General features: G+C 34.9%; 1 protein-coding gene across 9 annotated transcripts in view; it reads left to right on the forward strand.

Moving 5' to 3' along the window:
• Positions 1-22,699, forward strand: part of RFX3 (regulatory factor X3) — a 306,963-nt gene that overhangs the window by 188,350 nt on the left and 95,914 nt on the right. For 8 of the 9 annotated variants that reach the window (XM_021064195.1, XM_021064186.1, XM_021064169.1 and 5 more), the window contains one exon: positions 13,669-13,927. In XM_021064195.1, the coding sequence (XP_020919854.1) occupies positions 13,669-13,927 (259 nt within the window). Of the gene's footprint in view, positions 1-6,938; positions 13,045-13,668; positions 13,928-22,699 lie in introns of those variants that run through there. The other variant, XM_003480524.4, reaches the window with a different exon arrangement.

A 22,699-nucleotide genomic window follows, 5' to 3' on the forward strand; every position in this document is an offset into this window, starting at 1 on the left:
CATGTGTGTAGGACTCATATTTTTTAAATAGTCCTTTCTTAAAAATCGTGTTTCTGAATGTGTTTTCTGAAGCCATCCAATTATCTTTTCTATGTACTTTTAAAATGATTAATAAAGAACCTTAAAAGGGATACTCTTCAAGTTCCTATTTTGTCTTTCAGTGAAATAGTAAGGTTTATGACTTTCAGGTAAAATTATGCTTTCTTATTACCATTTAAGTGCCTTCTGCTTAGAAGAAATAGTTCTATGGTATTTCTGTAATTGAGATGGAGTGCCTACGTTCTTCATTTTGCTTCTGCTGGTATGCAACTTCAGATTGGTGTAGGATCTAGTTTAAGAATCCACCTGCCATTTGGATTTCAGTAACATATGGCTGGTTACTTAGAAATCTCTTGAAAAGAGAACCGTCATTTTGTGGAAGAGAGCACTGAGGTCCTCTGCAGTTAGAGAAGAGCCTGCTTCATTAATCACATCATAGTTCTCCAAATGGAAGGGTTTCAAATATGGCTTCTCAGAATATCAGATTTGTGAAGGTCATGGAGGTCATTTATTCTAATCTTTCCACTTTACAGATGAGTAAACTGAGGCTCAGAGAGGTGCAATATTTTTTCCCACAGGTTAGTGTCTAGCATTCATATTTCTGACTCTCAGCACACGTTCCTTTCCAATGATCTGCAGCTAATGCTCTTTTGATCATGAGTTATTTGAAGGATTGTGGGGGTGTGTTGGCCAGTAACAAAAAAGGTCTTTAGTAAATTTTTTACATTATGCTATTATATTATTGTATATCTTATTATAGATAATAAACTTGGGAGTTTTTATGACATAACTTTTACTACTGAGTCTATTGTTCATATAAATCTCTTTATGTGTATTTTTAAATTCCACCTTATACTTTTATAGTTAAATTTATTTTATGAATGTAGAATGTTCTTCAACTATTGATAAAATACATTAAAAAGTTCCTATTTTGTAATTTTTCACCATTAAATATTTTAAATAGCTTCCAAGAGAAAAGGCTGTTATTTGACTGCCCTATGTTCCTTTTTAATGTTTTTCCACTTGTAGAATTAAACGGTGCAAATGAAGGGCAGTTTGCTCTGTGATATTTTCATATCCAGTGTTTTGATGTCCAGAATAACTTTGCATGATAACACTTAGAAAAATTTAGACTTTTTTTTTTTTTTTTTTTTTTTTTGTCTTTTTGCTAATTCTTGGGCCGCTCCCGTGGCATATGGAGGTTCCCAGGCTAGGGGTCGAATTGGAGCTGTAGCCACCGGCCTACACCAGAGCCACAGCAACACGGGATCTGAGCCGCGTCTACAGCCTACACCACAGCTCACGGCAACACCTGATCATTAACCCACTGAGCAAGGGCAGGGACCGAACCCGCAACCTCATGGTTCCTAGTCGGATTCGTTAACCACTGCTCCACAACGGGAACTCCACAAAAATTTAGACTTTTAAATTTTCTCTTTCTCTCCTTTTCCCCTCCTTTTTTTTTTTAAAAAAAGGAGGGGAAATGAAGGAAATATATATATGTTTTGTATTATTAATTTTCTTAAATGCATTTCAGACACCCATGTTCAAGTGTCATTTCTCCTACTGACTGCAGTTTAACATCAGGCGAGTAACATATTTGCACCTAGATTTCCTCATCTGTGAAATAAGGATTAGTAGTTAGAAGCATTAATTAATAACTAGGTCAGGTTGAGGATGAGGATGGAGTAATGAGATCAGAAAATGGGGAATTTATATTGTCTGAAAAAAATATATTCACTTTTAGCACAGTTATTCTTATAAACCTAACTACAAATGTTAAACTTAAAAAATATCTGCTTGAACAAATATTTGGAAGGTAAAGTAAGAAATATTTGTTGGGAAAATTCATTTGAAAAGCTTGGGAATCACTGCAGTGCACTTCACAAGAGATTAAAGACTTTCAGGATAGGAGTAATATCCCCCAGCTACAGAATCCTAAGGCAGGTTCACAAAGGCAGAGCTTTGTAGTGGCCAAAAGGTTCTAGAGGGGACAAGTCCAACAAGTCTAAGCCTCAGAAAGAGTCAGACTTAGACTTGCCTCCAGGAAATGCTCCAAGGTCCCAAACTGCCTTTGTGCAGCAGTGTGCCTGACTTTGGGGATGGGACATATCACCTGTTTGCCTGGACTTAGCAACTGGTTTGGCCTCGACAATATACACACATAATTTAGCTGCTTTTATTCATGTTTGAAAGTTCCGCTTGACAGCATATCCATCTCTAACAAGTTCCTAGTTTCTCTTTTATTCTTTATAGCAAATCCTCTCAGGATTGACCTCGTCTTCTTCATTCTCTTCCAAGCTGGTTTTTCCTCTCCAAATTGAAATGAAATTACTCTTATCAGTCATTGGTGACCTCCAGTTGTTAAATATAATAGATATTCTCCTAGATTAAATTTTCTCCATCACAGGCAGTCAGCTAGTCAACTAGAGCAATTCAACTCTATCCTTGAGTCACTAACTGCTTTTGGCCTTTCTGACTCTATTTCTTCTTCTTTTCTTCCTCTCTTATTGGCTCCTCCTCATTCTATTATTGACCAAACAATTTTTCAATGGCCTGTGTTTCTCTATTTTTTCCTAAAAGAGACCTTTCTTCTACAACACTTATGACTATCAGTCAGTCTCCACTATTTACTTTTAACTTAGCTTTCATTTGTCTTTTCCCCATACAAAGTAACTTTCATGTAGGCCGATACCTTTTTTGTTTCTTCTTCTTCCAGCCTATGACACAGCCACAAAAATGCCAGGTCCAAGCCTCATCTGCAACCTATGCCACAGCCTGCAGCAACACCTGATCCCCAACCCACTGAGCAAGGCCAGGGATCGATCCTGCATCCTCATAGACACCAGTTGGGTTTCCAACCCTCTGAGCCACAACAGGAACTCCAGGGCAGTTACCTTTGTATGCTCCCCATTCTCTACTACCTGAAACAGTCATATATGATAGGCGCTCAATCTATATTTGTTGAACCAACTGAATTAATAGCATTTAATGGCAGATGAGACACAGGGGTAGGCTACTTGGAATACACAAGAAAGTACACAAGGTAAAATGAATAGAACTGAATTAAGATACTTCTAACAATCATAGAAATAACACAGCTTTTCTTTTTCTTAAGTTTCAGGGTATTTTTTTTTAATTTTTTTCCAGTACAAAGCATTTTTGAGTTTGTGCGCATGTATATGGTTGCTCAGTTTTTCTTTTCTTTTTTTTTCCAAGTATATGATACACTATTATTAATTGTAACCACTAAGCTGTATATTAGTTTGCCAGAAATTATTTATCTTCTAAGTGAAAGTTTGAATCCTTTGACCACCATCTCCTTATCTCTCCCACTTAATAGCTCCTACACCATTCTCCTATTTGATTGTTTGATTTTTAATATTTTATATATGAGTGATTTCATACAGCACTTGTCTTTATCTGACTTATTTCACTTAGCATGATGCCTTCAAGTTTCATCCATATTTTTGCAAATGGTTGAACAATATTCCATTGTGTGTGTGTGTGTGTGTAATAGACACTTAGATTATTTCCATGTCTTGGCTATTATGAATAATGCTAAAGCGAACTTGAGAGTTCAGATATCCTTTTGAGATAGTGATTTCATTTCCTTCAGATATTTACCCAGAAGTGGGATTGTTGGATTATATGATAGTTATAAAATAGACACAGAGATCAATGAGACAATACAGAGCCCAGAAATAAACGCAGGCATAGTCCACTAAGAAGACACAATGGGGAAAGGATAGTCTCTTCGGTAAATGGTGTTAGGAAAACTGTGTATCCACATGCGAAAGGATGAAATTGGATCGTTATCTTATACCACTCACAAAAATCAACTCAAAATAGGTTAGCGACTTATATGTAAGGCCTGAAACTTTAAAACTCAGAGGAAACATAGATTCCTTGACATTGGTCTTGGAGATGATTTTTGGATTTGATACCAAAAGCATAGGCAACAGAAGCAAAAATAAATAAGTAGGACTACTAAAAACCTTTTGCACAGCAAAGGAAAATATCAACACAATGAAAAGATAACCTACCAAATGGAAGAATATATTTGCATACCATATGTCTGATAATTGGCTAATATCCAAAATATATAAGGAACTCACACAATTCAATTGTAAAACAAAAGAAAAGCAAGCAAAAAATCCACAAATAATTGGATTAAAATGTTCAGAGGACCAGAATAAACACTTCCAAAGAAGACATATATATGACATAAAGAACATTAAATGTTGCACAACATCATTAATCATCAGGGAAATGCACATGGAAACCACAGTGAGGTAATACCTCATGCCTATTAGAATGGCTATTATTAAAATATCAGGATGTAGCAAATGTTGGAGAGAATGTGGAGAAAAAGAAACTCTTGTGAACTATTGGTAGGGATGTAAATTAGTACAGCCATTATGAAAAACAGTATGGAAATTCTTCAAAAAATTAAAAATAGAACTATCGTTAGATCCAACCCAGTTTTTCTTATTTGTAAATGTAGTTCAGTAGCTTTGGTCTAAATCTTTCATGATGTCATTTCTGCCAAAGTTGATTTAAGTCCATATCTACGGCCCTGATTTCTATTATCAGGGCACATGAGCTGTATATGTATTTGTTTGTGGCTGGGCCAGTGGCATGTGGAAGTTCCCAGGCCAGGGATCAAACGTGCACCATGGCAATGACTTGAGCTGCTGCAGGGACAATGCTATATCCTTAATCCATTGCACCACAAGAGAACTCTGTATATGTACTTATTATGTTTACTTTTTGGTATGCTTCAAAAAATATTACAGCAGTGAATGGAAATTTTGGTGATGCTTTCATGGATAGCTGCCACAGAATATGAAACTTCTTTTACAATTGTAGACTTTGACTTTAAAAAGAAAAAACCTCAAATAGACTAAAAGAACTAATAGTTGTGAGATAGCACTTTTTTTTTTCTTATTTCTGTGCAAGTTGGTCTTCACATTTTTAATATCCTCCAGTGGAGTGATTCTCTAAATGTGTTCTTCAGATTAGCAGCATGGACCTCATCTGAAAAATGACAACCTTGTTAGAAATACCACCTTTAGCTGTCTAACCCTGTTCTATTGCATCAGGAATTTGGGGAGTAGAGTCCAGTAATCTGTGCTTTAACAAGCTCTTTAGATGATTCTGATGTGTGCTAAAGTGTGAGAATTGCTAATCTATGGTATACAAATAAAGAATTGAAATTCAAAGTAAAGTGTAATTGTCCAGATATCTTTATGTAATGATAATTTAAAGTTATGATTTCACCACTTTGTATATTAACAACATATATATTAAAAATACTGAATGTGAATGAGAAAGCTCAATTAGTTATTGCAAGAATTATTTTTGATTTTTAACATTCATATCTTGTATTTCCTCCCTAGCTGCTGTGGTAACAGCTCAGTTAATGCTTTAATTTTCACTTACTGTTTTAGCAGTTGAAATTAGCAGAAATAAGTATGTCTTCTGAATTTGAATCAAAGCAAATTTTTATTGGTGATACTAATATTTATTACTTTATATTTAATTTATTGTTTTTCATTCTTGGGTAATAATCTCATATGTCCGTTCACTTGCATTCCTTTCTGAATTACTATTCACCCATTGGTGTCATTCACAAAATGGTCATGTCATCTCTCTCCTGCCTTCAATCTGACTTGGAACATTCAAGAGACAATCAATTTCAAAGCTCAAAGAAGTAGTGCGTGCTAGCCAAGCAAAGATTATATATCACATGATTGTGATTTGTTGAAGATTTTGAATAATCTAGCTACTTCTGTGCAGGGCTTTGGTGACTCACATAAAAACTATATGATGGGAAACTATTTAAGGCAGAGTTCTTGGTTTCAAGCAGCAGAAACCAAGTCTGTCTTATTTAAGCAAAACAGAATTTATTGCAAGATATTTATGACTTAGAATTTCTAGTAAGTGTGGAAAATCAGGCTGAAAAAAAAGAGTTGTACAAGCTTTGTTAAACAGCAGCCAGACTGTAGACAAAATCACACCATAGAAGTCATCTAGTAAGCACAGCAACAATCACAACCGTCTCAAATGCTGTCTGCTCTTGCTACAGCTCGGTTCTGATCACGAAGGGTAACAATTCCTGACTGATGTCATTCTCACTTGATGTAGATTACATGAGATCTATTCTCAGTCTCTAACAAGAATTCTCCCAGTTTTCAAATTCTCCTTCCCAAACGTCCTGAAAGTGTTTAAAACCTGTTCATTCTGGCTGCCTTAAGTTACTTATTTCCTCAGTCTAGTCCAATCAGATACATATTGCTATCACTACATGGAAACACCTTGCAATAGATCACCTCCTATCATCATATCTAATGAACATGTTTTAGAATCATCTCACATGACCTTTCTGTAACATTGTGTTGTATCTGCCACTCCCTTTTCTCATAGTTTCCTGTCACCCCTCCTGCCTTGGGCCTCTCTTATGGTTGTTTCTTTGGCTGGAACATTGCCTTACCTCCCTCTACCCACGCCTCCTAACTCCCGTCTCAGCTTTAAACAGTATCCAGACTTCTTGCCATTGTCTGCAGTGATGTCTTTCAGGCTTTTAAAACTACCATCCACAGTGAGAAAGTTAGATGCACAATTTTTACGCAGCTGAATACATATATGCACATGTAGGTGTGCACACACATACCATATATGCATATGATAGAAGCATACTTTCTCAAAATAATTCTTATTCTTACTAGATGTAATATGTCCTGATGTTGTCTAGTCTAGTCTAGTCACTTTCTTTTTTATAATGCTATTGTGACCCATTACATTGTGGATCATGACCCACAATTTAAAAAAATTCTTAACACTACTTACATTTTTAGTTTTCCCTTTTTTTTTTTTTTTTTTTTTTTGGTCTTTTTAGTGCCACACCTAGAACATAAGGAAGTTTCAGGCAAGGGGTCAAATTGGAGCTGCAGCTGCCACCCTACACCATATCCATAGCAATATGGCATCTGAGCCACATCCACAGCAATGCCAGATCCTTAACCCACTGAACAAGGCCAGGGATTGAACCCTGCATCCTATGGATACTAGTCAGGTTCATAATCTGCCAGGACCAGCTCAGCAGGATGGGGCTAAAGGAAGGGTGCTGTGAAACTTAGAAAAAAAGTTAACATAAAACAAAACACAGAGACTTTTACCTTAAGTAAAGGTGGAAACTGGGGGACTCAAGGTCTCAGGGACCAAGAGCACTGCCTCAAGAAACCACACTGCTTTTATTGTGCTCTTGAGGATTACGTCAAGTGAGGAGGGGGTTGTAGGTGTAGAATATAGGTTTTTTTAAGTTATTTTAAAAGTCACATAGCCGGTTGCTGATCAAACTTTTACTCTGACCTTTAGGCATTTAACAGTCATTAGCATTTGAGGAAGCTTGGTGTCAGCTATCTATGCACAGCATTCTGGAGAATCATCATTGTGCTTCTGCAGACCGTGCCTATCTGCAGCAACCCAGAGTGCCTAGGTTTGCACTTTGGTTCTCCTTGCTAATGTGTATCCTGCTAACCACCCCTCATAAACCTCTTGGGGCCATAAGGCTCCTCTTTCTTTTGTTCTTAAGAAGAGGAGGACATATCATGCTGTGCAAAGGGTGTGCCAATCTGCACAGGTTCTTCTGCCTAGACCAGTGCATTATGTCCTCATTCAACTGACCCTATGAATAACTTATGCCTTTAGGTCTTTGTGCTTAAGCTTAAGTCATTCACCAGCACTGAGACTGTTTTTCAAGCAGGAAGGTGGGGTAAAGTAAGACAGGACAAGATGGAGTTTTCAGCAAAGAGGCTAAGAAAATATTGTAGAAACATGCCTCACGACAATAATCCATTGAGCCACAATGGGAACTCCAGTTTTTACCTACTTTTGAAATTTCATCTCCTAAGGGCCAGTTAGCTCCGTTGGTTTGAGTGTGGTGCTAATAATAAAATTTCATCTCTTTCTGATATCATTCTCATTCATTTTAAACAACCATTCTAGACTTCTAATTTCTTCCTAAATACCAGAATCTTACCTGTGTCATGGCTTTTGCACATGCTACACTATCTTCCTCATCTGTTTTTCTTCTTGTTTTCCATAGGACTGACTCCTTTTCCTCTTTTAGTCTCAGCCTAAATGTCTTTTCTTTGGAGGTAACATTCCTTGGTTACTGTATCCAATATGTGCCCTTGTATTTATTCCACTTTAATATTCTGTCTTTCTCTTCCACAGACTGAAGAACATTTATAATTATCTTATCTCCTTTTTTATTTTTGACCAACTAGACCTTATGTTATGTAGCCCTTATGATGGTAGAGGTCATATCCTTTTGGATAGATGCTAAGTAAATATTTGTTAAAAGAATGTGTGCAGAGTAGCTGAAAGCAATAAAACAGTGTACCAGTATAAGATATTAAAATGACCAACATCACTGTATTTTATCTTCATAGTAAATTTTATGGTGTGAAACTTGCAAGATATTTCGCTTCCTTAATTTACTCTTTTCATACCATTGCTTGATTTTTGTAGTTGACTAGCTTATTGGTGAGAGGATATTCAAGATCTAGGTAAAATACAAAATTTAGAGATATTACACATCTGGACTTGTGGATAAAACACCTGAAGATAAAGAATGTAGAAGAATTGGTTATAGCTAAAATAAGTTGACATAATCATCCTATGAATAAGCAAGCAAAGAATATTCAGGGTCATGCTTAGCCAAGGTATATGCTGAGGCATGCTGGGATGCAAACAGAACTAATTTACTGAATTCTATGGATCAGTCCTGGCATTTACATAGAACCTTATAATAGAGTCAGCTATGAAGAAGCCTCTGTCAGCAAGTATGCACATATCTATGTGTTTGCATTCATTACTTGATACATATGCAGGACAATGGAAAGATTTCTCCTGCTATAGAATAATATGACACATGATTTTCATAACAGTCTGTGGCAATCAGTAAACAACAAACAAAAGGAACACAGCAACATTTTTCAAATATACATGGAATTGCTTGGGAATTTAGCTGTTTTAGGAGTGTACAGTTGGAACTAGTTAGCTGCTTTCAATCTGATATGCCAAAAATGAGTAATTTTCTCAAACAAATATTTTAGAAAATTCTGTGGAAAGTAGCATGCAAGCAATAACTCATATGTATCCATCATACAATACAAAAGGCAAACCTATCTTAGGTATCGGAATTAAAGAGTTATTATATCTAGTGCCTAAGAAAGAACTGTTGGTACTTCCTATTTATTTATTTAATGTAAATTCTTCAGTATTTATTCATGAGCTTCGAGCATTTAGAACTAAAAAGACGCTTAGGAGTTATCTGTGCTGGACTCTAGCTCTGGTTCCAGCAGGCCTCCAACAAATGGTTAATGCTTATCTTCTTATCCTTAAAGAACAAAGACTAAGGACATTATGGTCGGCCTCTATCACCCAACCCAGTGTTTAAAAGTCTCTTCTGTTTCCCATTGCAAGTGTAGAAGTGTCAGAGACAAAACTCAGCAACAATTCGTGACACTTCATTTCCTAATGTAATTGTGTCTTTTTTCCCATAGAAATTGCCAGTCTTTATCCCAGTGTGAGTTTATACAGCCATCAAGCCTTCTTCTCAGTCCCATGGGTTATGATTAAGTAATGAACATAATTTATGGATTAGGCATACTCTTTAGTGACTTAAACTCTTCTCCTGTTCTTTGCTCATTTTTTTTTTTTCTTTAGCTAATGAATCATCTCCAATAAGGGGAAAGTGTAAAAATCAAAGCTCTTTGCTACCATATTTTTATACTGACTTGAGGGCTACAGATATAGATTTTATATATCCATGATATGTTTGCATTACTCTTGTTCACTGAGGACTATTTACTTAAAGGAGTCATGCCCAAAAGATAGAGTGATTTAAATCCCTTGGAATGGTTCTCTTATGATAGAGTTAAAACTTCTATGATCATAGAACTTCTAAAACCTAAGTGTGTAATCGTAAGTATCCTCTAAAATAGTCTCATCTTTTCCATCTTTCTTTCTTTCTTTACCATTGCAAGTATATCTTCTGCACATCCCATTCTGAGTAAGAGGGGAGAAGAGTAGGGTGCTATTAAACTGTTAGCTAAAGTGTAAGGAACGCTCCAGTAGCAGCAGAAGATTCATATATTCCCTGTACCACCTTTTAGGGCTGGCTATTCCTCAGTAGTCATTCACAAGTATCATTAACGTACAGAAAATATTAAGTTCTTTTTATGTGACAAAATGGTTGAGATGATGGACTAAGTGCCGGTTCCAAATCCATTTTTTACCAGCTGCATGCTTTGGATAAAGTTATTTAACCTAGCCAAACTTCAAGTATTCACCTAGTCTGTAGAGATAGAAATTATAATGGTACCTACCTCATAAAGTGGTAATGAAGATTAAATGAGTTAATGCCTGAAAAGCACATAAAATAGTGCCTATTGCATAGTAATTGGTAATTTATTATTGCATAGTAAATAGTCATAAATAGCCATTATTATATGTTTTATTTGTAAAATCAACTTACTACTAGGGAGCATGCCTAAGCATTTTATTTGGACTGTGAAAAGGAAAGCTGGTACCATGTCCTGCATCTGTCAATTTATTGCTGTGTATTTATTTGTATATCTTACTTAGCTACACTTAACCAGCATCAGATTCTGTTCTTTTAAGCATAGCCAAATAGGGTCACTCTCATATTTAGTGGACATAAATAAAAATGACCTTATTTCTCTCTTTACCTAAATTTGAAGTCAATATGGTTGTTTTATTTTATTAAATAAATATATAATGAATTAAATACATAAATGAGATTTCCAACTGGGAAACACAACAATAATGAGAAGAACTGCTTTTTTTTTTAAGACTGAACTTCATTTTGTCTGGAGATTTACGATTTTTTTTTCATTTTTTTAAAGTTTTATTGAAAGTTCCCATTATGGCTCAGCGGTAATGAGCCCTACTAGTATCCATGAGAATGGAGATTCAATCCCTGACCTTGCTCAGTGGGTCGAGGATCTGGCATTGCCGTGAGCTGTGGTGTAGCTCGTACATGCAGCTCAGATCCCGCTTTTCTGTGGCTGTGGCTGTGGCTGTGGCTGGCAGCAAGAGTTATGTTTTAGAAATTTATGAAACTGTCCATTTTGCCAAATATACTTTTAAATAGAATCATATTTTATTTTTTGATTAGTATGCCCACTATGTAGCAGCAATTGTGTTAAGTATTGAGGGTACAGATGAGAATAAAACATAATTTCATGTGAGTATGAAGACATGAGGAAATTAACAAAGTATTGAGAACTATATTTCAGGTGTTCACAAGGTGTTAGAAAAGTACAGAAAATAAAACATAACAGTCCTGTGAGGAGTGGCTACAGAGGGCAAGTGGTGCTGAAAAGTAATTTTGAGATACAGTGATGCTTGAGCTGAGAGTTTAAAAATGATTTAGACAAAGGAAGAAAGTTGAAAAAAATATAAAGGGCTTCCAGACAGAGGAAGCTATATTCAATATAATGGGGAAGGGGGAGTGATCAAAAGATAACGGCACTTTTGTGAGTGAGATCAGTGTGTTGTGAGTGAATAAAGCATTTGAGGACATGGCTGGTACCAAGTCCAGAGATCATGCAGGCATTGGCCCTCATGGTTCTTATAAGGCAGGTCAAGGGTTGTGAATTTCTTTGGAAGGCAAGAGAGAACCATGGAAAGGTTCTTAAGTAAAATTTTATTTTCATATTTGGCATTTTAGAAAAATTCCCCTGGCAGCAAAGTTGAAGATAGATTGGAAGAGAGCCTGAATGAGGAAGGAAAACTAATTAGAAGGCAGTTATAATGGAGAACATTATGAGTTAAGGCAGTGAGTGTGAGAATGGAATGGAGAATTGGAGAATTACTTAAAAGGTAAAATTAGTAGGACTCGGTGACTGATGTCTCTGAACAAGGGAGGAGTTAGCAGTAATTTCCAAACTGAGGGATGTGGTGCTGCCCTCTGCTGAGAGGGCCATATAAGCAAAAGAGCAAGACAGATAAAGAATTCCTTTTTAGTCATAGGTTAAATTTTACATCCAAGACTTCCTGTAAATCATGGGGTTCCCTAGCAGAGATAACTAGATGGCTGTTAGAAATCTAGATTTAAAATTCTTAAAATATAAGTGGAAAGTAAAGAGAATGGATATGTATCAAAGTATGTAAGGTTGTGTACTATGAGTATGTACATGGTCATGTATTATATGATAAAGTTATATGGTTTGAATAAAAGTGAAATAAGAGAAGGCCTAAAAATGGAGACTTTATAAATGATCAGTATTTAAAGTGCCAGGAAAAGGAAGCCTTCAAAAGGTTCTTGAAATGCAGTGGTAAAAAAAAGTAAGAAGTGGAAATAAGAAATGCCATAGAAACTAATGAACAAGAGAGGTCAAAGTAGAAAGTCCTTGCATATACATAGAAAATGTCTGAAAACATCCACCCCAATTGTCAGTACTGGCTCGCTCTGGGATGTGGTATTGAAGAGAATGACAGTAGAACTGGGAATTATAATTTGATATTTGAATTTTTTAAATGAAAGTATATTATACCTCTCTTCTATTTTTTCAACTTCTCATGAGCTTAAAATTTCAAAATAAAAAGTCAAAACAAAAGTTGTGTTAAAATGAAGTTACAGACAATTGAAAATTATAAGTCAATCAGTCAAACAAGCTGCTTAATCAGAACAGAATGAGGAGGGAAAGGGCAGCATGGCATGGTCAACAATGTTATATGCAGATAGGTCAAGAAAGATGGGGACTGACAGCAGCCTTTTCGCTTGGTATTTAGATGTGGTCACAAATGACCTTATTAAAAGTACTTTCAAGGAAAGGCTAAGGGCAGAAGCTTGACTGCATTTGCTGGGAAACAGAAAGTGAGGACATGAAGAGGTGGCATAGTCATCTCATCAAGGAGAAGCTTGAGTGTAAAGAAAAAGAGAGAGATAGGAATTTACAGTCCAAGGTAAGTCAACTCTTTGTTCAAGATCCTTAGAGTGGCAAGAAATAGATCCATGCCAGCTACCTAGTCATGGAGGTTTACTGCAAGTCTCCTAGGAGTGTGAAGTAGCATGAGGAGCTGACTTGTCGGCCCTCAGTCATCCCAGACCCCAGCTTTTCTAAAATTGGCATTTGTAAGAAGTTTTTTGAGAAATTGAAGAAGTCATGCAGCAGGATTTCTTGGTGGGAAGAGACCTGGATTATTTTATACACTGGAGGTAGGCACCAGTAGAAGCAAATATAAATTTATTTATTTAGTTTTTTTAGGGCTGCACCCGTGGCATATGGAGGTTCCCAGGCTAGGGGTAGAATCAGAGCTGTAGCTGCTGGCCAATACCACAGCCACAGCAATGCTAGATCCGAGCCACATCTGCGCCCTACACCACAGGTCACGGCAGTGCCAGATCCTTAACCACTGAGCGAGGCCAAGGAGCGGAACCTGCATCCTCAAGGATGCTAGTCAGATTCGTTTCCACTGAGCCATGACAGGAATTCCTAAGCTGATATATATTAAACATATATTCATGATAGAATAAATGAAATAAGACAATATAAATAAATTGCTTTCTTTTTTCTTCTTCTTCTAAAGCCGAACAACAACTTACCCTTACACAGAAACACAGATGTACAGCCAAAACACTGGAGGGAATTACTTTGATACTCAAGGGAGTTCTGCACAGGTGACTACGGTGGTCTCGTCCCACAGTATGGTGGGCACTGGTGGGATTCAGATGGGCGTCACAGGAGGACAACTCATCAGCAGCTCTGGAGGAACCTATCTCATCGGCAATTCAATGGAGAATTCCGGTCACTCAGTGACACATACCACTCGGGCTTCCCCCGCGACAGTAAGTATTTGATTTCTTATTTGTTTAATTAGGCTTTTTGGTATCCTCACATGTACATTTTTCTCTTTAGAGAGAAAAAACAAAACACTGGACTAGGGCAAGAATGTATTGAGCAGTTTTAGTGTGTAATTTTTTCTAATATAAAAATCCATACTTAAATAGTAGCATTTAAAATGTTTACCCATATGCCATATGTAAAGTCACTTTGTATTCAGAGGGACATTTTGGGAAGTACTGATTTGGTTGATTCTGATGAAAGACATTTATATTGACTCTCATCATAGATATGAGCAAATAATATCTTAGGAACATTACTACATATTTGAGTTTTCAAGTTTTTAAAATTTTAAAAATATATTTATTTTGACACATATTTTAATGTGCTAAAATGCTATCATAGAAATAGTAAAAACTTGTGCAAAATTTGATATCATCAAACTCTGTACCTTGGGCTTTCCATTTTGACCTCAACTAAATATAGAAGGAATAATCGTTTAGAACCACCTAGCTAAATTAGAAAAGGAATTGATTTTCCAGATGTTTCACATAAAAGGGTCTGAGGATTTGAATTAAGGGTGTATACCCCTTTTTCCATAATTCTACTGTATGGTTTGTTCTTATACTGAAATAGAGATAGAAACAAATTGGGTAGAAAATAATTATATGAGAGGGTTTATTTTTCATTTTGTGGATTTTTTTTCATGATATAATATGTACTTGGTAAGTATTTTGTATATACTTTTTTGTTTGTAATAACTACATATGTTCACACTTTCATAATATGGTACTTTTTTCCTAATCCATTTTTAAAGCCCTTTATTTTAATTCACTATTTCATGCTAACATCAGAATAGATGTCTAGCCATTTTAAGTGGAGCGTTCTTTTTTCTGTCATTTTCTCTTTTTATTTTTGAAAGCATTTCTAATGTCCATTTCTTTCTTGCTTTTAACAACACTAAATACAGTGTTTCTAAACCTTTTAGTCATACCCATATATTTATGTAGATTAGAAACTAAATCATAGCTTCTCTGGACCTCAGTTCTGCTGTCAGTAAAATAAGGGGTTAGTTAGGCTAAATGATTTCCTAATGTCCTCTCAGCTTTAAAATCATAATATTTACAAAGGAATTGTAAAATATTCTAGATGTAAAATAACTGCATCTTTACCATAAAAAGGAAAAAAGGTAGGGTAGATATCTATGCTTTATAAGGCTCCTGATAATGACCACCCAGAAAAGTCATTTCCAGTGGAAAGGGAAGTGCTTGCCATTTACCATGACCTTAGGAAAACTGAAAATCAGAGAGAAATTGTCCTTTCTCACTTATTTCATCCACACCCTGTCATGCTGGCTTGCCATCTCTCCATCCCCCACCTCTCTCCTTTTTCACCTTCCTGGAGCATTCCTACTTGCTTTTACATCCTCATCAGCTGGATATGGGTTTACTAAATTTGGTAGTATTATCACTGAGTTATCTTAAGTTGATTGTCCTAGGTCATTGTGTATACGGTGCAAACATTAACAGGGTAAATTTTTTAGCATGATTTTTGTTTGTTTTTCTGTGTAGAATATGAAAAGTGCCATTACTCCTTTAGTTATCCATTACATAAATTTGGTATAATTTTTAAATATCAATTAGTAAATTAATACTTAAAACAACTGACTTAAAACAACTGACTTAAAACAAGTGGAAATAGTGGGAAAATTATTTTAAAAAACAAGTCATCAATTTATAGTATCAGTTGCACCTATAACTTACACTTTTTAAGAAGCATTAATATTTAAAGTTCTGCTAGAATTCCTGCTCTGGCACAGTGGGTTAAGAATCCGATGTCTGAGGTGTGGGTCACTGCAGAGGTGCAGCTTGGATCCTCAGCCTGGCACAGTGAGTTCAAGGATCCAGCATTGCCACAGCTGCAGCTTAGGTTGGAGCTGTGGCTCGTATTCAATCCCTGGACCTGGAACTTTTATATGTCATGGATGAGACCATAAAAATGAAAAAAAAAGGGGGGGGTCTGCTAAGAATGATTTTTTTGTTTGTTTTCGTTTTTATAAGAAAATTTCCTTTTTAGCAAAAGGAGTTTATAGGGTAAATAAAAAGATAGCTTCTACATGGAAAAATCATAAGGCACCCTCATCAAAGCACATTATAGTGGCATATCATAGATACGATATCTAAAACATCTTCTTGTGATTGTTGTTGCATTTCCAACAGTACTTTGATTTTATTATCAAAAATTGTATTTAATTTAGATCCCCCCTCAACTGTGCTGAAAATCTACTTCATTTTTATTGAGGTGTTGATTCCGTTTGCAGTTTCACATCTGTTCCTTTAGTAAAGTTAACAAGGTTTAAGTGCCATGAAAGCTGTTTAAGATTTCCTCCCATCCTCTTCTTGCCAAATGCTAGAAAATTTGTGCTTATTAAGTTTTTAGACTCTTAGAACTCAAGATTTTTTTGGTGGGTGCCATGTCATTAATGGGGGATTGGTTTATTTTCATGTACTTTTTCATTTGCTGTAGAACCATAGCAGTGAATTTATATGAGCATAGTCTTTAACAACCTGTTGGTCAAGACTCTAGCCATTTCTTTCCAAACACTGAGCCAGACTGTGCCATGTAAGTACAATTTTTCTGACTGTTCTTCAGTATTCAGTCTATCACTTGCAGCATGCCTGATGCAACTGACTGTGTAGGTGTAGCCTCTACTTTGCCCAAATTCCTGACCAGGAATTAGTCAGTTGAACTATTCCTAATAGTATGTACATAACCTAAGCCAATTAATTCAGTTGACGTGAAACTAGTTAAGTTTGAGTACTTGGGAACAGCATATCTAATATCTTTACTCAGTTACTGGATAACATGTTGCCTGCTCTGGTTCTCAGAATAATTGCCTTGGCTCTCCCTTACATTTAACCTCTGTACGTACAGAAATATTTTTGTTTAAATTTATTAGTAATAATTTTTTGCCACAAAAATTTGCTCCAATGTGCCAACTAACTTCTCAAGATAAACCAATAAAAAGATATCATGATTTTAAGTTGACTGCTAGGAAAAATAAATGATTAGCACTGGAAATATTTTCTTACCTAGTTTAATAGTCAGTATAAAGCCATCTTTCTTATACTAGAAGAATCTCTACATCGTTAATAGAGAATTTTTATTTGAGCATATGATTTACTTTAGTTTTACAACTTTAAATGAAAAAATATTTTACATGAACATTTTTTAGTATTTCATTTTTGCTTCTGCATTGTAAAATGTCTCAGTTTTGAAGGTACATCCAAATTTCAGAATTTTTCAAAAGATCGTGATGGTGACATACCAAATTTTATCTGATGAATATGTTATGGTACAAACTACTGATATTCAGATTTGGTCAAAATACTGTTTCTCCTTTACTTACTGCATTCTTTTATTTGGTCAATGGAGTCCATGTATGTATAATACACACACACACATATATATATATATTTTTTTTACTTATTTAAATACAAATACAAACGTATGCACATTTAAATGGCATTTCCTGCTGATAGTATTGAATTAAATAAATATTTTCAAAAAGATTATATAACATTTTTATTGGAATATCACTGGATATGACTTCAGCTAAGTTACAACTTAACTGTTTTGCATTTCATTAAATTAATGCTAAGAATCTATTTATTGTTAACATTTCAGTAGCACATGGACATTAAAGTGGAATAGTTGACTGCAGTCATATCTGAACCATTACACTTTGATCTTCCTTCTAACTACATCTCCACAATGTCTCCTTTTGTGTCTTTATTCATTTTAAACTCTAATTTATATTTATTTCTTCATTATTTTTGTATAACCATTTTTTTTTAGAATTGTAGAACTTTAGAACAGGAAGAGAATTGGCATTTGAGGATCAAAAATTTGTGATTGTAGTTATATATTTGTGATCATCACTATAGGGTTTATCTTATACTAGATTGTACAATAATTGACATTTTGCTTCAAGAAGCTTTATTTACTCACTCCTCCTTAAAATAACATTTGTATTCTTTATTATTAGATGGTTATTTATGGAGGTTTTTTTCCTTCCTGATAACTAAGTAAGATTACCTTAATCATTTTTGAGACTGATATGAAAGCTAATTTCTCCATTTTTCTGGATATACATTTAGTAATTATATATGTTAAGTGGCTCTTGCTAATATTAGTTCCTACAAAAGGGCACAAGGGAAATAAGTTGAAGTTAATATTGTTCCACTCTCTACCTCTTTTGATTAATGTAAAATACTGTAAATTATTTATTTGGTGGAAAAACCTGAATGTCCATCTGCTGCTATATAAGTAAAAGTTTGGCCTATTTTATAAAATTTTAAAAAAGTTAATTCATTTAAGAATTGTATATGCTTTTATTTCTTTATCTTTGGGTTTACATATTTATGGATTTAGTGCACGGGAATGCTTTTTCTAAGAAAATAAAAATGTTCAGTGCTCCATAAAGTGATTTTGTCTTGTTATTTTTTACTGGAGTGATAACAATGGCTATTTGTTTACTTTAAAGTTTTTATTAATTTACTTCTATGAATTAGTTATACATTCTTAAGTTGCACAATTGAAAAGACACAAGAAAGTGCCTAATGCGGTATTCCTCTTATTCCTGTTCCTCAGTCCTTCTACTTAGAGGAAATTAAAGTTATCAAGCTCTTTGAGTATCACTCTGGAGACATTCTATTTCTCTCTTTCCCTCTCATTAGCTTTTTTTTTTTTTTTTAACAAATGTTAACAAAAATACTGTATCTCGCTTTTTTTCCCCAACCAAACAGTATGCGTCAGGGATTTTTTTCTTTTAATATCAGTACTTGAAGGATTTATTTATACTATTGGGAAATGGCTAATATTGGAAAGAGCTGAACTGCCCATCCATCTTACCAAAGGTTAAAAGAATGTTGGATTACTTGTTATGGCTATATAGAGGTAGAAAAGAAATAGAGTCAAGTGAGATGAAAACTTCTATTTAATTGACGTTTGTGAAAATATTTTACATATTATAGAAATAATAAATTTCTATTTTAAATAATTTTCTTAGTCTTACAGTTGCCTCAGTGATTTAAAAAGGAAAGTCAAACAAGACTACTTTCTCCACTTATTTTGTCAGAAGTGTGTATGTCCATTATGATCTTAGTATTTTCTGTTTACCTGTGTCCCATTTTCTCTAGACCAACTTAAACCCTCAAATAAAACTTCCTGGGGAGAGTACCATGAGTATTCTGCTTTTTGTACTAAATCCTAAATTGACTGAAGGTTCTGGGACTTCATTTTCAAAGCACTTAATAAAATGGGACTTTGAGTGACTTGTAGTCTCCATCGCTTCATCTATATTCCATTCAGCTGTCAGTCAGTTTCACACTGCTCCAGCCTTAAAGCTGATAAGATCTAGAGGCAATGATTTTATGGTTAAGGCTGTAAGACATTACACTCCTAGAAATCTTGATAAGCCAGAAGGTTAAGACAAACAGAATGACGGGCCATCAGCCCCTCCTGAGCATAGCTGATGGATTCCCCCAAATTTATAAAGCAAAATGAATTAATTATTGTAATTTTTACCTATTTCATACTGAAACAGCATTTTAGAACCACAGGTGTGTTGCAACATGCCAGGAATGGCTACATTCTATTTTACCCAAAATCTAGTAGAGGAAGGTTTAATGATGTTTATAAATTCTACTTGTAAATATGGAAGTAAACTATGTTCCAGGTTACCTGTTTGATAATTTTTGTTTGATCCTTATATTTATAAATCAAATTGCAAGTTAATGTCCTAGTTTGAAACTACTATAGATTTTAAAGGAAAAAAATCAGTAATTCAATTCATAGAGACTAGCTAATCCAGATAAAATATGAAATATATTGGTGGCAAATTAAAATAGTGTCATCTGTGAGTTACATATGAGTTGGTATTAGACCCATAAATTTTAATACTGCCTGTTCCATTGGCCCATGTCTTTTAATTTAATGAGAAAAAAGACAACACAATGCCTATGACAAATTGCCAATTCTCAAATGAGTGGGAATTTTTCCATGTTCCCATGGTTATGAGTTCATCCTCCAAAAGTATGTGATTTGGTTACCATTTTCTCAGCATACATAACTATAGTTCTTTTTATTGACCACAGAAGTATTTGGTTTATTTTAAAATCTAGATTTCTTAAAATTACAATGGTTGGTGCCCCCAAATTTCATGGGTTAGGGATTTTGTTATCTGACTATAGAATGTTAAAATAATTTAACCCCTTTAGTTTAAAATTATCAGATATAAGTTTTAGTAACCTTTCCCATCTGCCTTGTAAAAAAGGAAGATGTGATTTTTAATTGTGCTTTCAAAGTTATAGGAAAGATGCAGTTAGACAAGAAAATGAAATAAAATATAAAAATAGAAAGGAAGTAAAAAGGTCAGAATTTGCAGATGATATGATTATATACCTGATAAAAATCACAGAGAATCAAATGAATAACTATAACAAATAATGAAAGAACTGTAAGGTACAAAATTAATGTATAAAGAACTCCATAGCATTTTTAGACACAAGTAACAGTAGTTAGAAAATCATATAAGCAAATATCATTTACAATAAATTAAAAATATATTAGACAGTAAACTAACAATATATATGCAAGATCCAGCTGCTGAATAAAACATTTTAAAGTTTGTAAGGGACACAAAAAGAAGCTTGAATAATTGAAAAAGAAGTTTCAGTATCAATCAATCTGATTCTTCCTAAGTTTTCCTTCCTTGCATTTTATGGCTGCACCTGCGGCGTACGGAAGTTTCCAGTCTAGGAGTGGAATTGTAGCTACAAGTGCCAGCCTACTCCACAGCCATAGCAACACCAGATTCAAGCCATATCTGAAAACTGCACCACAGCTCACAGAAACGCCGGATCCTTAACCCACTGAACAAGGCCAGGGATAAAAACCCGCATCCTTATGGATAATAGTCAGGTTCGTTACCACTGAGCCACAATGAGAATGCCAAATCTCCTTAAATTAACTTCAGAAAACTTTAATATGCTCCCAATCAAGATACCAATAGATTTTTTTTCTTTTATAAGGAAGGCTGTTTATGTAAAGAATAGTGAAGAAAATTTTGTAAAAGGAAAAATGATGGATGGAATGGGACACAAGCATCCCTACAGTTATTCAAACATATATAAAGTTAATAATTAAGTGTTCCTTTGTGGAACAGTGGGTTAAGGATCCAGCATTATCACTGCAGTGGCTCAGATCACTGCTGTGGTGTGGGTTTGATCCCTGGCCTAGGAGCTTTTATATGCCACAGATGTGGCAAAAAAAATAAAATAAAAAAATTAATAATTAAAACAAAATTATTTAGGCACATGAATAGACCAGTATTAAAGACCATAAATAGGCCAAATGTATGTAGGAATATAGTGTATGATAAAGGTGGCATTGCCTTTCAGTAGAGAAATGATGAATTATTGATAAATGATATTTGGAAAAACTGGATAACTATTTAAAAAAGAAAATCAGATTGGTTCCATACATTACCTCATATTTAAAAATTGATTTCAGGAGTTCCTGTTGGGGCTCAATGGTTAATGAGCCCAACTAGTATCCATGAGGACCCGATTTCAATCCCTGGACCTGCTCAGTGGGTTAAGGATCTGTCACTACTGTGAGCTGTGGTGTAGGTCGCAGGTGCAGCTTGGATCCTGCGTTGCTGTGGCTGTGGTGTAGCCTGGCAGCTGTAGCTCTGATTCGATCCCTAACCTGGGAACCTCCATATGCCACAGGTGTGGCCCTAAAAAGACAAAAGGCAAAACGTTAAAAATTAAAATTAATTTCACTTGGGTGGAAAAATGTATTTTATTATTATTCTCTTATTGTGGGGTAGCATGATATAAAATTCAGAAGCGGCAAAAAAATTCATTGATATAAGCACTATGTAAAAGTAAAAACATTCCATATGACAGAAACCACAGCAAAGGCAAAAGTGAAACAATAACCTCCTGTAAAGTTTTGAAACATTATATTCAAAACATAAATTTGATGTATAGACTATTCCTATAAATTCTTCAGAAACAAACAAAAAAAAGACCAAAAATGAGGAAAGCATTTGAACAAGCGGTCCATTGAAGAGGAAATGAAAAATAAACTAAAAAGCGATACCATTTTTCATTTCTCACAAGGTAAAACTAAAGAATTAGTAAGCCTTGGCAAAGGTGTAAAGAAACAGGCAGTCTCTTTCATTGGTCATAGGAATCAAAATTGGCACAAGGTTGGAGAACAACATGGAAATTTTTATCAAAATTTAAAATACACATATCCTTTGACTCAGACTACTTCTAGGAATTTAACCTACCGATAATATGCTTAGATATGTGAAATGCTCTCTAAACAACTATATTCATCGTAGAATTATTTATGTTAGTAAAAGATTGGAAGAAGTCTAATTGTTGAACAACAGAGAAATAGTTAAATATGTTTTTGTGCATTTGTCCATTCAGTGGAATTTTATGCAACCATTAAAAAGAGTGAAGTGGTGTGTGTATGTATGTGAGTGTGTGTGTGTGTGTGTGTGTGTGTGTATTTATGTAAACAGGGAGACAGATGGATGGATAGATAGGTAGAGGAAAGATCTCCAATATTCTTAAGGGAAAAAGCAAAGAGATGTGTATGTCTGTGCATGTGTTTAAATAAAAACACACATGTGTATACACTTATATAAGTACAAAGGTATCTCTAGAAGAATGCTTGAAAGAAAAAAGGGTGGG

The sequence above is a fragment of the Sus scrofa genome, chromosome 1 (genome assembly GCF_000003025.6).
Source record: "Sus scrofa isolate TJ Tabasco breed Duroc chromosome 1, Sscrofa11.1, whole genome shotgun sequence".
NCBI classification, from domain to species: Eukaryota; Metazoa; Chordata; class Mammalia; order Artiodactyla; family Suidae; genus Sus; species Sus scrofa.